The following is a 15,872-nucleotide window of genomic DNA, read 5'->3' on the forward strand; positions in this document are numbered from 1 at the left end:
CACAGTCTTCAAAATCTACACTCTAAGGTACACTCAATTCCACAGCTGTGTGGCTGATGGTCCGAGCAAAACTGACGCTGCTTTCTGGGTGGGAGGGATGATATTACTCCACCCCCTGTCAATCACAGTGGTATCAGCCAATCGTGGATGAGTGCGCACTTGTGTTTCAACTCTTAACACACGACCTCATATTCATGAAACTAGACAATACGTTCATGATGTTCACAATTAAAACACTGTAAGATGTGACTGATTATATTGATTATATTTAATCATATTGAATATACTTTATTGATCCTGAAGGAATTATCAATCGTCTAGTTACCATGGGCGTTTCCCAGCAGGCCTCGTTGCCCTAGGGTCCCAGCCCAATGGATTATTTAGTGTTATTACATGGTTCCAGTGTTGACAAAGGACTGTGTGTGCTCACCTCCTCTTCCAGCCTGACCACTTTGCTCTGGGCGTTGTTGAGAGCCTGCTCCAGAATCTCCATGTGACGACGTTGATCATCACTGGCTGAGCGAAGAGTGGCCACCTCCATCTCCAGCCTCTCTATCTCCTTCAGGCTGTCCCTCCCTGAGAGACACATACACACAGACCTCCATGAAGGTCTCGCTCCCTGAGGGACACATACACACAGACCTCCATGAAGGTCTCTCTTCCTGAGAGACACATACACACAGACCTCCATGAAGGTCTCCCTCCCTGAGAGACACATACACACAGACCTCCATGAAGGTCTCCCTCCCTGAGAGACACATACACACAGACCTCCATGAAGGTCTCTCTTCCTGAGAGACAGACACACACAGACCTCCATGAAGGTCTCCCTCCCTGAGAGACACATACACACAGACCTCCATGAAGGTCTCCCTCCCTGAGAGACACATACACACAGACCTCCATGAAGGTCTCCCTCCCTGAGAGACAGACACACACAGACCTCCATGAAGGTCTCTCTTCCTGAGAGACACATACACACAGACCTCCATGAAGGTCTCCCTCCCTGAGAGACACATACACACAGACCTCCATGAAGGTCTCCCTCCCTGAGAGACAGACACACACAGACCTCCATGAAGGTCTCTCTTCCTGAGAGACAGATACACACAGACCTCCATGAAGGTCTCTCTTCCTGAGAGACAGATACACACAGACCTCCATGAAGGTCTCTCTTCTTGAGAGACACATACACACAGACCTCCATGAAGGTCTCCCTCTCTGAGAGACAGATATAGACAGACCTCCACGAAGGTCTCCCTTCCTGAGAGACAGATATAAACAGACCTCCATGAAGGTCTCCCTTCCTGAGAGACAGATACACACATACCTCCATGAAGGTCTCCCTCCCTGAGAGACACATACACACAGACCTCCATGAAGGTCTCCCTCCCTGAGAGACACATACACACAGACCTCCATGAAGGTCTCCCTCCCTGAGAGACAGACACACACAGACCTCCATGAAGGTCTCTCTTCCTGAGAGACACATACACACAGACCTCCATGAAGGTCTCTCTTCCTGAGAGACACATACACACAGACCTCCATGAAGGTCTCTCTTCCTGAGAGACAGATACACACAGACCTCCATGAAGGTCTCTCTTCCTGAGAGACAGATACACACAGACCTCCATGAAGGTCTCTCTTCCTGAGAGACACATACACACAGACCTCCATGAAGGTCTCCCTCTCTGAGAGACAGATATAGACAGACCTCCACGAAGGTCTCCCTTCCTGAGAGACAGATATAAACAGACCTCCATGAAGGTCTCCCTTCCTGAGAGACAGATATAAACAGACCTCCATGAAGGTCTCCCTCCCTGAGAGACAGACACACACAGACCTCCATGAAGGTCTCCCTTCCTGAGAGACAGATATAAACAGACCTCCATGAAGGTCTCCCTTCCTGAGAGACAGATACACACAGACCTTCATGAAGGTCTCTCTTCCTGAGAGACAGATCTCATAAAGGTCTTCCTTTCTGAGTCAGACACCGATCTGTGAAGTTGTGCATATATGTACAGACAAATCCTCAGGATTCTCAAGACAACAAAGGTATTAAAGTAATCACAGTCTCACTTTAGTACTTGGCACTTCTGTTATATGTTAGAACATAATTATCTTATATTGTTATAATTTTCTTGTAATTTTAGAAAAGCTTTTCATGAATACCCTCTCAAGTTAATATTCTCCAGTTTACTACAGATGCTTATGCTCTAAATGTTTAAATTAACTCTGGTCTGGTCACTCGAGGATTCTGTGCTCAGTAGCTGTGGTTATGAAAGAAATTGTGTAATTCTATCTGCTATTTTAATGAGAAAAAGGAAGAAAAAGAAAGAAAGAAAGAGAGAGATAGAGAGACAGAGAGAGAAAGCCCAGTGATGCTCTGAATAGTCAGTACAGGGAGAAGGAAGGAAGTCATTTTGATTTAAATATGTCCTCAGAGACAGTAAACTCCTCTTGCTGGAAAAACACAAAAAAACATATTTTTATAAGTAAACTGAAGTTGGCAAAATGTCTAAAATGTTTGCCAAACATTTTAGGCTTCACCACAGTAACAGTGTAAACACATTAACATTTTCTGTGGTATAAAGGGTCTGTAAATTTGTATTTCCTGCATATTTTCCTGCAACCTTTCTGAGGTCTTACTGTGGTGTTTGTTGTTACTGAGGTGGTACTCTGGTAGTGTTTGTTGTTCCCAAGGTGATACTGTGGTAGTGTTTGTTGCTCCCAAGGTGATACTGTGGTAGTGTTTGTTGCTCCCAAGGTGATACTGTGGTAGTTTGTTGTTCCTACGGTGTTACTGTGGTAGTGTTTGTTGATGGGTGTTTCTGGGTTGCTGGTGTTGCTTGTTGTCAGTAGGGGGTTGAGCCACTCACTTTCGTTCAGGTACAAACGTCCGTCCTCTTGACCCCCGACCTCCTGGTTTGCCAACTGACGATTGGCTGTATCCAAGCGGTCTAGAATTAACAGGGTAAAGTAAATACCAGCTGAACTAGAATATATTAATTTGAATTTTTGAGTCCAGTGAGTTCCATACTGATTTTGCTTTTTAAATGTGTTTTTAGATCACTTGATTATTCCAGCTGTGTTTACTGTGGAATAAAAGCGTCTACAGCGTATCCCACCAACCTCTCAAGTCACGATTGAAGTCGTGTAAACGTCTGATCTCCCCCTCAAGTTTCATCCTCATGGTTCTGTCTAAAGCCTCCCGTTTAGAGGAGCTTTTCACCAGACTCTCATACACATCCGAAAGGTGTGTCACTTCTGACTCCAACTACACACACACACACACACACACACACACACACACACACACACACACACACACACACACACACACACACACACACACACACACAGTGACTGCATTGCTACATATTCAGATTTTTTCATGTCTTGCAAAAATGTCAGTGTCACACATAGGCTCCGCCCCCCCACCTGTCCAACCTCTGGTTTCTATGGTTCCCTGTGCCTTGTGTTTATGTTTATATATTCCATGTGCTCATATTGTCATTTTGGTTGTCCTTCCCATTGATGTGTAACCCAACCCCTTGTTCACGTATTCATAGTTCCTTCCTTGATACTCAGTGTATTTATGACCCAGGACCGAACTCACGACCCCGTTATGACCCAGCACCATACTCACGACCCCGTTATGACCCAGCACCATACTCACGACCCCGTTATGACCCAGGACCATACTCATGACCCTGTTATGACCCAGCACCATACTCACGACCCCGTTATGACCCAGGACCGAACTCACGACCCCGTTATGACCCAGCACCATACTCACGACCCTGTTATGACCCAGGACCATACTCACGACCCCGTTATGACCCAGCACCATACTCACGACCCCGTTATGACCCAGCACCATACTCACGACCCCGTTATGACCCAGCACCATACTCACGACCCCGTTATGACCCAGCACCATACTCACGACCCCGTTATGACCCAGCACCATACTCACGACCCCGTTATGACCCAGGACCATACTCATGACCCTGTTATGACCCAGCACCATACTCACGACCCCGTTATGACCCAGGACCGGACTCACGACCCCGTTATGACCCAGCACCATACTCACGACCCTGTTATGACCCAGGACCATACTCACGACCCCGTTATGACCCAGCACCATACTCATGACCCAGTTATGAGCCAGGACCGTACTCACGACCCCGTTATGAGCCAGCACCATACTCACGACCCCGTTATGACCCAGCACCATACTCACGACCCCGTTATGACCCAGGACCATACTCATGACCCAGTTATGAGCCAGGACCGTACTCACGACCCCGTTATGAGCCAGCACCATACTCACGACCCCGTTATGACCCAGCACCATACTCACGACCCCGTTATGACCCAGCACCATACTCACGACCCTGTTATGACCCAGGACCGTACTCATGACCCAGTTATGAGCCAGGACCGTACTCACGACCCCGTTATGAGCCAGCACCATACTCACGACCCCGTTATGACCCAGCACCATACTCACGACCCTGTTATGACCCAGGACCATACTCATGACCCAGTTATGAGCCAGGACCGTACTCACGACCCCGTTATGAGCCAGCACCATACTCACGACCCCGTTATGACCCAGCACCATACTCACGACCCCGTTATGACCCAGCACCATACTCACGACCCCGTTATGACCCAGCACCATACTCACGACCCCGTTATGACCCAGCACCATACTCACGACCCCGTTATGACCTAGCACCATACTCACGACCCCGTTATGACCCAGCACCATACTCACGACCCTGTTATGACCCAGGACCAAACTCACGACCCCGTTATGATCCAGGACCGTACTCACGACCCCGTTATGACCCAGGACCGAACTCACGACCCCGTTATGACCCAGGACCGTACTCACGACCCCGTTATGACCTATGACCATACTCACGACCCCGTTATGACCCAGCACCATACTCATGACCCTGTTATGACCCAGCACCATACTCACGACCCCGTTATGACCCAGCACCATACTCACGACCCCGTTATGACCCAGCACCATACTCATGACCCTGTTATGACCCAGGACCAAACTCACGACCCCGTTATGACCCAGCACCATACTCACGACCCCGTTATGACCCAGCATCATACTCACGACCCTGTTATGACCCAGGACCGAACTCACGACCCCGTTATGACCCAGCACCATACTCACGACCCCGTTATGACCCAGCACCATACTCACGACCCCGTTATGACCCAGCACCATACTCATGACCCTGTTATGACCCAGGACCGAACTCACGACCCCGTTATGACCCAGCACCATACTCACGACCCCGTTATGACCCAGCACCATACTCATGACCCTGTTATGACCCAGGACCGAACTCACGACCCCGTTATGACCCAGGACCGTACTCACGACCCCGTTATGACCCAGGACCATACTCATGACCCTGTTATGACCCAGGACCGAACTCACGACCCTGTTATGACCCAGGACCATACTCACAACCCCGTTATGACCCAGGACCATACTCATGACCCAGTTATGACCCAGGACCGTACTCATGACCCCGTTATGACCTACGACCATACTCACAACCCTGTTATGACCCAGCACCATACTCACGACCCTGTTATGACCCAGGACCATACTCACGACCCCGTTATGACCCAGCACCATACTCACGACCCCGTTATGACCCAGGACCGTACTCACGACCCCGTTATGACCCAGGACCGTACTCACGACCCCGTTATGACCCAGGACCGAACTCACGACCCCGTTATGACTCAGGACCGTACTCACGACCCCGTTATGACCCAGGACCGTACTCACGACCCCGTTATGACCCAGGACCATACTCATGACCCAGTTATGACCCAGGACCGAACTCACGACCCCGTTATGACCCAGGACCGAACTCACGACCCCGTTATGACCTATGACCATACTCACGACCCCGTTATGACCCAGGACCGTACTCTCGACCCCGATATGACCCAGGACCGTACTCACGACCCCGTTATGACCCAGGACCGTACTCACAACCCCGTTATGACCCAGGACCGAACTCACGACCCCGTTATGACCCAGGACCGTACTCATGACCCCGTTATGACCCAGGACCGAACTCATGACCCAGGACCATACTCATGATCCCGTTATGACCCTGGACCAAACTCACGACCCAGTTATGACCCAGGACCGAACTCATGTCTCATCTTTTGGATTAAGTTTCACTCATCTCAGTGCTTCTGTCCATTCCTCTCTCACCCCTCTGACTTGCCGTTACAGTCAGTGCACACACATGCTGTTTAAAGAGTGTATAGTGATTTCTTTTTTGCCCACATTTTTTATGTTTATATATGTAAATGACGCAAAATATTAAAAACTCACAGACTGTCTGAGATTGGGCAGCACACAATAAAATAGTTATTGTTTAATGGACTACTTTGCATATTCCAGTCTTAATATCAGTACTGCAAAGGTCAGTATCCTTATAACAAGTAACAAAGGCTGATCATGGATTATATTACGAATCCCCTTTACTGCACTGCTGCAGTTTCAACTCTCCCTCTGTATACAGCTACAACCATGAGCTCTAAAATCAGTGTAATCCTACTATGTATTACTAACTACCACCTACCTATTAAATGACAGATTTGCTTCTGTTTCAAGGTACCAGTTTAAGTTTTCTGTCTTCTGTCTCACGCTTACTCATGGTAAAATCATACCTTTAAAAATGTATAAAAATATTAGCATTCCTCTGCTTTAGTCCCATATCTTTCCTCCCCTTTATCATATGGAGGCGTAATTAACTACTGAGCCAAGACACACACATTTCTAGCTGATATATATTAGGGCTGCCACAAATGATTATTTTTATAGTCGACTAATCACCGATTAATTTTTATGATTAGTCGACGAATCGGATCAAATGTTAATTGAATATAAAACATACAGCTTATCGCACTAGAATGCAGCTGCTATTATATAACCATCATTAAATTTCAGCTATATGTTAACTAAAAATAAAAACAATTTATATCATAGTTCATTAAACCTTTAATGAAATATGCAGCTTGTTGCTTAAACACAAATATAAATACATTAATAAAGAAATTCTTTTCTTTCTTTCATTTGTCTCTGGCATCAAACTTAACTACATTTAAATCAAATTAGGTAGGTACCTGAAACTAAGGAATTATTCACAAAAATAAAGTTTTGGTCTCACTGACGTTACAGAAAACACATGAATGCGTGCTAAGGCTAATGAAACAAATCGCCATCGCTAATGTTAACTTTTACAGCTACCACGATGAGCAAGTACTAAGTTAATGCTCTCTTTACACTCATTTTAGCAGCTAACTAAAATTGAGACATTGTCACAATCAGTCACAACCTTTTCAGGAGCTTGTACATCGCGGTTGTGCTGCCGTGGAATCTGCCTTGCAGATATTGCATTGCACGTGTTTCTCTTTCATTTTCTTAAAGTGATCCCACACTTTTGAGATCCGTAGCCGGGTAGCCATGATACCAGAGCCTGTCTGTATAACGTCCTGGGATGTCATCCTACCACGGTTTCCACTACTGCGCATGTGCATCAAGGACAGAAAGGCAGATGCAGCAGTGGAGCAGTTTGGAGAGAAAAAAGTAAAAAAACAAAACAAAACTGACGCATCCACTAATCGACTATTAAATTAGTCGTCGACTATTTTAATAGTCGACATAATCGTGACTAGTCGACTAATCGTGGCAGCCCTAATATATATACACACATGGTAGCACTACTGAAACTGTAACTATTAAACATTTTATACTTGATAAATTCAAAATTAATAATTTTCTGCTTCCGCCTCCAGCACTCCCAAGATGCCAGAAAAGAATTTAGCTCCTTAGGACAGAACCAGTATCCCACAGCTATAGAAGGGTAAATTAATTTTGTCAATGCATTACCAACATTTCTACCATGACAACACGCTGTGCTTGTCTCAATACTTCTGCTGTCTACCACTCCAGTGTCAACAGAGCAACCTGCAGATCCCTTTAGCCGCCCCAAACCACTGCGTTCTTAAACCACCAGCATGCACAGTACAAGCTCAGACCTATGAAGACCCCCGTGAAGACAGCCACCATGTCACCTGCGGCATGCAGGTGCAAAACATGTTCACCCCCCGTTAGAAGAGTGGATGAAAATAAAGGCTTTTGTCAAAGGATCTCAAAAAGTGAAAGAGAGTGAGATGCACGAAGGGTAGAACTGTGAGGCCTTCTTAACTTCCACAGGCCTGCTTGACCTTCCTGAGATGAAATTATATTTTATGTCTTCCTGCCGTATTTGGCATTCGGTTTCACAGAGCCAAGACGAAGAGACATCTCTCTTGGTTGGATCACCACACTGGATCAACCAATGTTGAGACTAATGGGAATTCTGAAGGCCCCCGTCTCCACTTCCTTCTAGACCTGACCAATAAATTGAACTTTCATCGCCATCACAACGTAAACATGCACATTAATCACATCATAAAAGACTCCATGGTGCGTGTCAATAAAAGGATTTCTCTTATTTGACCTAACAGATCAAACTTTTATTCCATTTGCCCAATGAGACCGAGCTGCCGCTAGCCGTTAGCCACCTGTGGGGTATGTTCTATGTTCAAATTTTCACACTTAAATATTTATCACGAGTCATAATCATCATAGTGCTGAACATTATCTCACATCACGTTTTCATATTGTGCTTGTCTCCTTCATTCTACGTGACACTTTCAATTAAACTACAATTCATTTGTACATCCCATAATTCTTGCCTTCTGCAACTATAAAATGTGGTGGAAAATATTGCTATAAAATGCTTTTAGTTTAATATCTTTACTGGCCCGAAAGCAACACACAGGCTTGAGTTGTTTCTGTTTTTGTTCTGATCCTACGGTTCTTGTCTGTTGATAGCTGTTAGGAAATTCAGAATTAACATGCCAACCTACCCAACTCTGAGACACATTAAAATTGCTTTTAACTGCATTCCTAATGTAGTCATTAAGTTCGCATGTCCTTTAATTTGGCCACTAACTGCCCACAAATGTATTCCTGTGCAGCCCTGACATGGTTTGATTGCCTTCAAATCTCCTTAACTCAGAGCAGATAAAGAGGAAGAGGATAACTCTAAAGTGGACTTGGTGTGTGAAGTGCACTAGGTGGGAGAAGTGCACTAGGTGGGAGAAGTGCACTAGGTGGGTGAAGTTCACTAGGTGTGTGAAGTACACTAGGTGGGAGAAGTGCACTAGGTGGGTGAAGTTCACTAGGTGTGTGAAGTGCACTAGGTGGGAGAAGTGCACTAGGTGGGTGAAGTGCACTAGGTGGGAGGAGGAGAGGATCATACCCGTTGCAGCTTGCTGGGTTTTTCAGAGCGATTGAGGAGTTCCTGTCGGAGTCTCTGGTTCTCTTCGCTGAGGACCACCAGCATCTGCTGAGCTTGGCTGGCCATTGCGAACACATCTCCAGGCACAATCTGTCCTTGTGGTGCCAGACGCAGAGCTGGCGCCTGAGCCCCAGGTCCAACCTGAGCCCGGGGAAAAGCCGTGGACTGAAGTGAAGGTGTTGACTGGTATGGAGGTACTGGCCCTTCAGAAGGGATTAGACCGGATGTCTGGGAAGGCAGGGGACTGTGATGCAATGGTACACTAGGGAGCAAACCTTCACCTGATACCTGGGTATGTTCTATGGATAGTGGGCTCGGATTGGATGGGTACATTGTCTGAGTTTTAAGCTTGAAAGGGTACTCCGGCGGGGGCCCGCGATGGTCCACAGAAGCTTTGGGAGATGACAGAAGTGGTGGGGGTGCTTTGCTGCTTTTGCTTGTTGGCGAGGGAGAGCTGGCTGGCGAGTCTGGTCCATGAGGCGTGGAGTCTGTGGGATTTGTGGAGGACGGGCCCCTGCTCTGCTCGGCACCGCTACGCTCCAAACTGAGCTGCATGGTGCGCTCGCTGAGAGAGCGAACGTGACCCTGTTTCAGCTCCACCAGGCCCTCGTCACGGGGAGGCCCCGCCCCCACATACCCCTGCTGGAGCCAGGCCCCGCCCTCCACACCAGCTTTCACCGGAACGCGGGAGGAGGAGATAGAAGGAGGAGAGGAGAGAGATGGTGCCGAGGAGAGAGACGGAGGGCAGGAGCTGGTGGTGGTAGGGCCGTAGAACACCAGCGCCCCCTGCTGCATGTGTGGACCCTGCTGCTGGGTGAGGTGGACCAGGTTTTGTTGGTTCGGCTTGAGGCTGACCTGGGATTGGAGATTCTGGCTCGGATGTGGATTGCTGGGGAGAGTCTGAATACTGTGGCCCAGGGTCTGGAGATCAGGGTGTGTGTGATCCAGGATATGAGGTTGCTGGTCAGTCTGGCTCTGCTGGCCTCTGAACAACTGAGACTGGTTCTTAGCCTCTTCGTAGGAGGGGAGCTCCAGACCACCGAGCCCAGGCATGGTGAGGGCTGCCTGGGTGTTTCCTCCAGCGCTCTGGGCCCCTTCTCCAGCCTTCTCCATGGAGCTGCTGTCAACCTGGTGCTCCTGCCCCTGAGGCTCCTGCCTCGGCTGCGTCTGAAGTGGGCGTGGCTGGTATGTTGGAGCCGCTGGCCCCTCCTCCTCCAGTAGAAGGTTCTCCGTGGAGACGGTGTTGCTCGGTGACAGCATGTGAGGGAGGATGACCCCATCATTCTCCGCTCCTCCCCCTGTAGTGCCCGTCCCGTATCGCAAGTGTTCCTGGATCAGCCGCTGGAGCACCGTACCGGATACGCCATCCTCCGAGCTGCGCATGCTGGATCCTGAGAGAGTGGGCGGGGCTGTGGGCGGGGCTGTGGGCGGGGCCGGGCACACGCCAAACAGCTGCGCTACCTCACCTACAGGCAGACAGATAAATAAACAATCATTGAAAAAAATGTGAAAAAACTTTGTTATAAAATATCAACTGCAATGATAACTACCAGAATACACTAAATTATTGAGAAACACATTATTATGGATGTAAAATATATATAAAACATCGAAGAAACAAATTACAGACACATACAGTGAAGATATGCACCATGAGAAACAAACTGAGCCACTGAACAAATGGATCGCATTTTCACTTCTTTTTTTTTTTTGTTGTTGCTCTAACCGTATTACACCTACACCAGATATTCGGTTGTCTTAAGGGTTTGGTTCAGGTCAACTTGGTGGTGAAATAAAGCACAAATGTGGACTGCCTGGTGGGTCCCGAAGATTAAGATTAAAGAACATTATGAACGTTACCTTGTTGTTTTATTTTGTGTTTTTGTTTTAGGGAAATGCATCTGTGTACCTGTGCGCGCGAGCACGTATGCGCGCGCGCGTGTAAATATTCGCAGCTCCATGATCAACACATTCCTCCGCTATTTTAGGATTAGAAGTATAAGCGGCCGGTACTCGCACCATCTGGAGAGTGTTTGAATACCTCAGATCCACGAGGTGCAGTCATAGCGGAAAGCGAGAGCACTGGTGGAGGACACCAGAATGTTTCTGAAGTTTGTAACCGGATGCATTTAACCCCCCCGGGTGGGTCAGCTCTGCATCTCCAGGGGGGTCTGGGCATTTTTATGAACTGTTGTTTCATTTTGTGGTCGTTCGTGCAGATGAAGCAGGAATCATAGACCAGATCTAGTTAGACTGCCCTTTAGATCTTCTGTGAACCTGATCTGAAGCACAGTTCTTCTCTGTTTATTTCATGTTCTGACATCTCTGTGTTTATTTGGAGAGACAGAAGACAGAAGCTGCTCGTCCCTCACATGACAGTACACTCAGGTCATGTTTTAATATCCGTTCAGTCTCTTAACACACATTTACCATCAGATCTGTCAGTGGGCCCAAACCCTGCTGACACGCTGGGAGATGCCCGCTAACATGTGGTGTGGACTGAACACGACCAGCCCAGCAGACCGAAATAGAACCGGCACAGAAACGTGAGCAATGCGCAGCAGGCTGTAATAAAGGCCTTATTACCCGTTATTAACACACCCCGTCATGGCCTCAACATAACTTCACAATAGGACATGCACTTAAAATATGCATTGTTGTTCTCTTTATCTCATCATTGTGCTCTACTGCTGTTTAAGTTCAAGTTTGAGCGAACTGCCCACATAACCGTAACAAACCGTTAGTTACAACCCTTATTTCCCTGAAGGTCGGATGGTCCACGAGGAAAACTTTTTGTTCTTCTCGAGATGTTTGTGGTTAGTCAGACATCACATGTATGAAGTTTGATCACATCATCCGCTAGAGCGCCTCGACTTTCAGCGAGTCCAGCCTGCTCGTAAAGTTCATGTAGGAACTGCAGCAGTAGGAGTAAAGTGTAGAGCTTTACCGAGGTGGTGCTCAAGGCTGTCCTCCCCTCTCACAGTCGCCCACTGGGAGAGGCCTAACTGATCTTCAGTGAACTTCTTAATCTCCCTTACGAACATGAAAACAAGCCGCGGTCGCTGGTTTCTCCGTGTTTTTGAGAGCTGTAGGCTGAGCTGGTCCGACCTCCAACAATCACGACCATTCATCTGGGAATGAGAAGAATGCCCGAGTGTCCCAGATCACTACCAGAGCGCGCCCCTGGGTCCTAGCGCCGCCCGCCATTAATCCGCCCTGAACTTCATAGTGGGTGTTTGTGAAAGTCTCCGGCATGCGAAATGCATGGACAAATATGTCGGCGCTGTGGCTATGATTCATATTGTTTTTGTTGTGGGTGTACTTTATGAATCTCCTAAAAGGAATATATAGAATTATTGGATCATCTATAATTCTGAAGGGGAAACTCAACATCCAAATATGTAATTAAAAATACGCGATTACTGTTAACAAATGACCCACAATCCATATAGGCCTACTTACACAGCACAATATGTACACAGCACAATGTAACAAGGAAGCGAGAACAAATAAGTGTCAATGAATATCTAAGAATAAAAAATATAATAATAAAGATGTTATGGCCTTTTGCAAAATCAGTTTGAACACAATTTCACCAATGGGGATTCTGCTACAAAAATATGTGTTTTGTGTGTGTGTGTATGTGTGTGTGTGTGTGTGTTCATACCATACAACATGTCCAGGGACTGCTGATGTGAATGTATTCCACTGTAGTCCAGCCACAGGGCAACATCACCAGGGATGCTGTGAGCAGGTTCCATTCACTCTGAGCCTTTGACCAAGCGACACTGTCCGATCTCACGCAGCTGATCTGTTCAAAATGTGTTTAGATGCTTCCCACTGTAAAGTATAAAAACAGTTCATCCATGCTGAAAAGTCTTTTAAGAACTTCATGCCATTTAATATGTCACATGCTACATTATAAAAGACAGCATATTTTCATTTGAATTAACTGAAATCTAATGTAAGTAGGCTATATGGTAAGCACCATATACATAAATCTAAGATTTATTGTTTTGTGGTTACTAATGAATACACTTAGCAGAAACCTAATCAAAAGCCTGTACAAGGGTTTGTGGGTAAATGTATGTGCTTCAGTTTAAACGTTATTATAATCACTTACTAACTCCAAAAATAAGGTTGTATATATTTATGTATATGCATATCATGAAATATTATAACCTGAAATATTAATAAACCCTGCACAAAGTATTATATACTTTAATAAATACATTTAATAAAGTCCCAAAATAATACCTTCAATTATGCAAACACATTTTTTAAAGGATGTACAAAAATAACAAAAGGAACAGAGAGCCATGCAGGTGTTTATCAAACACCTGTCTGTAAAACACCACATTACACACAATCTGTGAAACTCAGTCAGCTCACAGCTCAGTTGTGAGATCTGACCCCTTTCCTTTTTCCAGCTAAGCGTTCTGCTTCTTTGCTAAGTTTCTCCTGCATGATACATCATCATAAGTGACTGTCAAACGTTTGTTAACATGAAGGCTGGCGCACTAGCTGGTCTTTGGTTGAAGTTATTTGGTTGTCACTAAGGCTTAGGTTTTGAAGTGTTTCTAATAGCACTCTGTATGTCAGGATCTGTGTACAGGTCACATGACTGACCATGTGACCTCAGAATGGTATGCCAAAAAAAAAACCCTAAAGGTCTGTCCTAAATCTCAAACTACAGTTATATTTGTTACCTGTAATGTTTCGTCTTGAGGTTATGTGGCTGCTACTTCTGTTGGCAATATGCACAAATGAATTGAAGCGCTTTGAAAAGGAAAACACTGTAGTCTTTAAATGGAAGCTGGGATTTGTGAGGGCTGCCATCATGTGTGACGTTCACACAAGGATGTTTTCCAGACGTTCCTAGTGAAAGAAACATTTGAAGCAAACTTGAGCACCCATCACAGGTCTTTCATTATTGGGAGAAAACTGAAGACTACCCAACCAATGTCCATTCACGAAGGAGCAGAGGCCCGATCAGACCTGTCTGTCCAAAGAGTTGAACCTGCTGTTGGTTAGATGAGTTCATGTTCTATAGATCAGTTCACTGGACTTCAAGCCATGCACACAGTAAAACTGTTTCACTCAATAATGCTAACAAAGCAAAAAGTGATTGAATGCTAACAAGGATCAATGATCATTGTAGGAACTAAAGAATACAAACCAGTCCCCACCAACTTCAACTAAGTAGTCATAACATTTCAGGATGAGGTATTCATTTTATAATGATTTCAAAGATTTCAAACTCATTGTCAACTTCTGGCATTATTTTTACTAACCTTGACCTGGACTTCATACACCTAACAACCAAGCTATGGCTCTAAGGTATTATTAGCCTAGCGGTGTGGTGGCATAGCACAACCACCCTCACACTCACAGAATCCATCCTGTAGCCCCCAGTTTGAGAATCTAACACACTTTGAATTCTTTTGACTAGTTCTATGTTATCACTAATTAATGCTACATGTATACATATTTTCACTGATTATACAAAAGTTTTCTGAAACAATCAAAGAAACATTCCTACAAGCAAGAATCATGGCCTCTCTCATTCTGTGAGAGGGGGAGCTAAACCAGCTTAAAACAGCTTATAGCAGTTTATAACGGATCTAAAGCCTCTCATGTGGAACAACACATCTCTGGTTTTCCTCTGTCTCTCATGCGTGACAATGTGTATGGCCCTTCATCCTGTGAACTGATATTTACACCAGACTCTTCCTCTTTGTTGTTCACACACAGGGTGGCTCTCATTCCTTCATCTCTCTTTAAAGGTGTGACCGGTAACTTACCTTCTCAACTGCTGTCGATAACGACTACGTTGAATAAAATAGGCGAGCTGAGTTTGTGTCAGCCTTTATGTCAGGTGTAGTTCATAGAGTTTGTTGCGTGCTAGTGTGTGTGTATGTGTGTGAGAGAGAGGGAGAGAGACTCCACAAAATATGTTGCCGCTGTCCTGACATGCCAAGTTCAGCATGTGCACAAACTCTCTCTCTCTCTCTCTCTCTTTCTCTCTCTCTCTCTCTGCCCAGACTTGCTAGGATCAGCACCACACAATCAGAAGGCCTTGGAAAGAGAAAACAGGAAGGTGTCAGAGCATGGAGGAGGGGAAGAAAGAAACTGATATCAGAGCAGAAAAAAGTATCTCCACATATCTATTCAAACGAGATGTAGAATTGAGCTTTATTACAAAAATGTAATAAAAAAATATCTCCTCCAGAAAACCTCTCATACATGTCATTTTAAATCTGCTGTCTCATACCCCCACATACGAGCACTGCGGCTCCTGTCTTAATTTCACACTATGTTTAAGAAGAAGGCCAGTAATCAAGCACACTCAACCATGGCAAAAGATTTTTGAATACCAGTTCTCACAAGTACACTTCTGTGTTTGCCCACTTCTCATTTTTTAAAGAGCAGGGTTAGGACAATGACAAA

General features: G+C 45.9%; 1 protein-coding gene across 3 annotated transcripts in view; it reads right to left on the minus strand.

Annotated features, from left to right (window-relative positions):
• The window catches only part of amotl1 (angiomotin like 1), a 28,903-nt gene extending 13,519 nt beyond the window's left edge, over nucleotides 1–15,384 (minus strand). Inside the window, exons 1-7 of one of the 3 annotated variants that reach the window (XM_076981466.1) lie at nucleotides 15,227–15,384; nucleotides 14,132–14,300; nucleotides 13,090–13,262; nucleotides 9,384–10,888; nucleotides 3,136–3,280; nucleotides 2,883–2,963; nucleotides 431–576 (exon numbers count right to left, since the gene is read on the minus strand). In XM_076981466.1, the coding sequence (XP_076837581.1) occupies nucleotides 431–576; nucleotides 2,883–2,963; nucleotides 3,136–3,280; nucleotides 9,384–10,888; nucleotides 13,090–13,183 (1,971 nt within the window). In that variant the 5' untranslated portion in view covers nucleotides 13,184–13,262; nucleotides 14,132–14,300; nucleotides 15,227–15,384. Of the gene's footprint in view, nucleotides 1–430; nucleotides 577–2,882; nucleotides 2,964–3,135; nucleotides 3,281–9,383; nucleotides 10,889–12,369; nucleotides 12,565–13,089; nucleotides 13,263–14,131; nucleotides 14,301–15,226 lie in introns of those variants that run through there. The other 2 variants (XM_076981465.1, XM_076981464.1) reach the window with 2 other exon arrangements.
• Between the last annotated feature and the right edge of the window lie 488 nt (nucleotides 15,385–15,872).

Source organism: Brachyhypopomus gauderio, chromosome 19 (genome assembly GCF_052324685.1).
Source record: "Brachyhypopomus gauderio isolate BG-103 chromosome 19, BGAUD_0.2, whole genome shotgun sequence".
Classification (NCBI taxonomy): domain Eukaryota; kingdom Metazoa; phylum Chordata; class Actinopteri; order Gymnotiformes; family Hypopomidae; genus Brachyhypopomus; species Brachyhypopomus gauderio.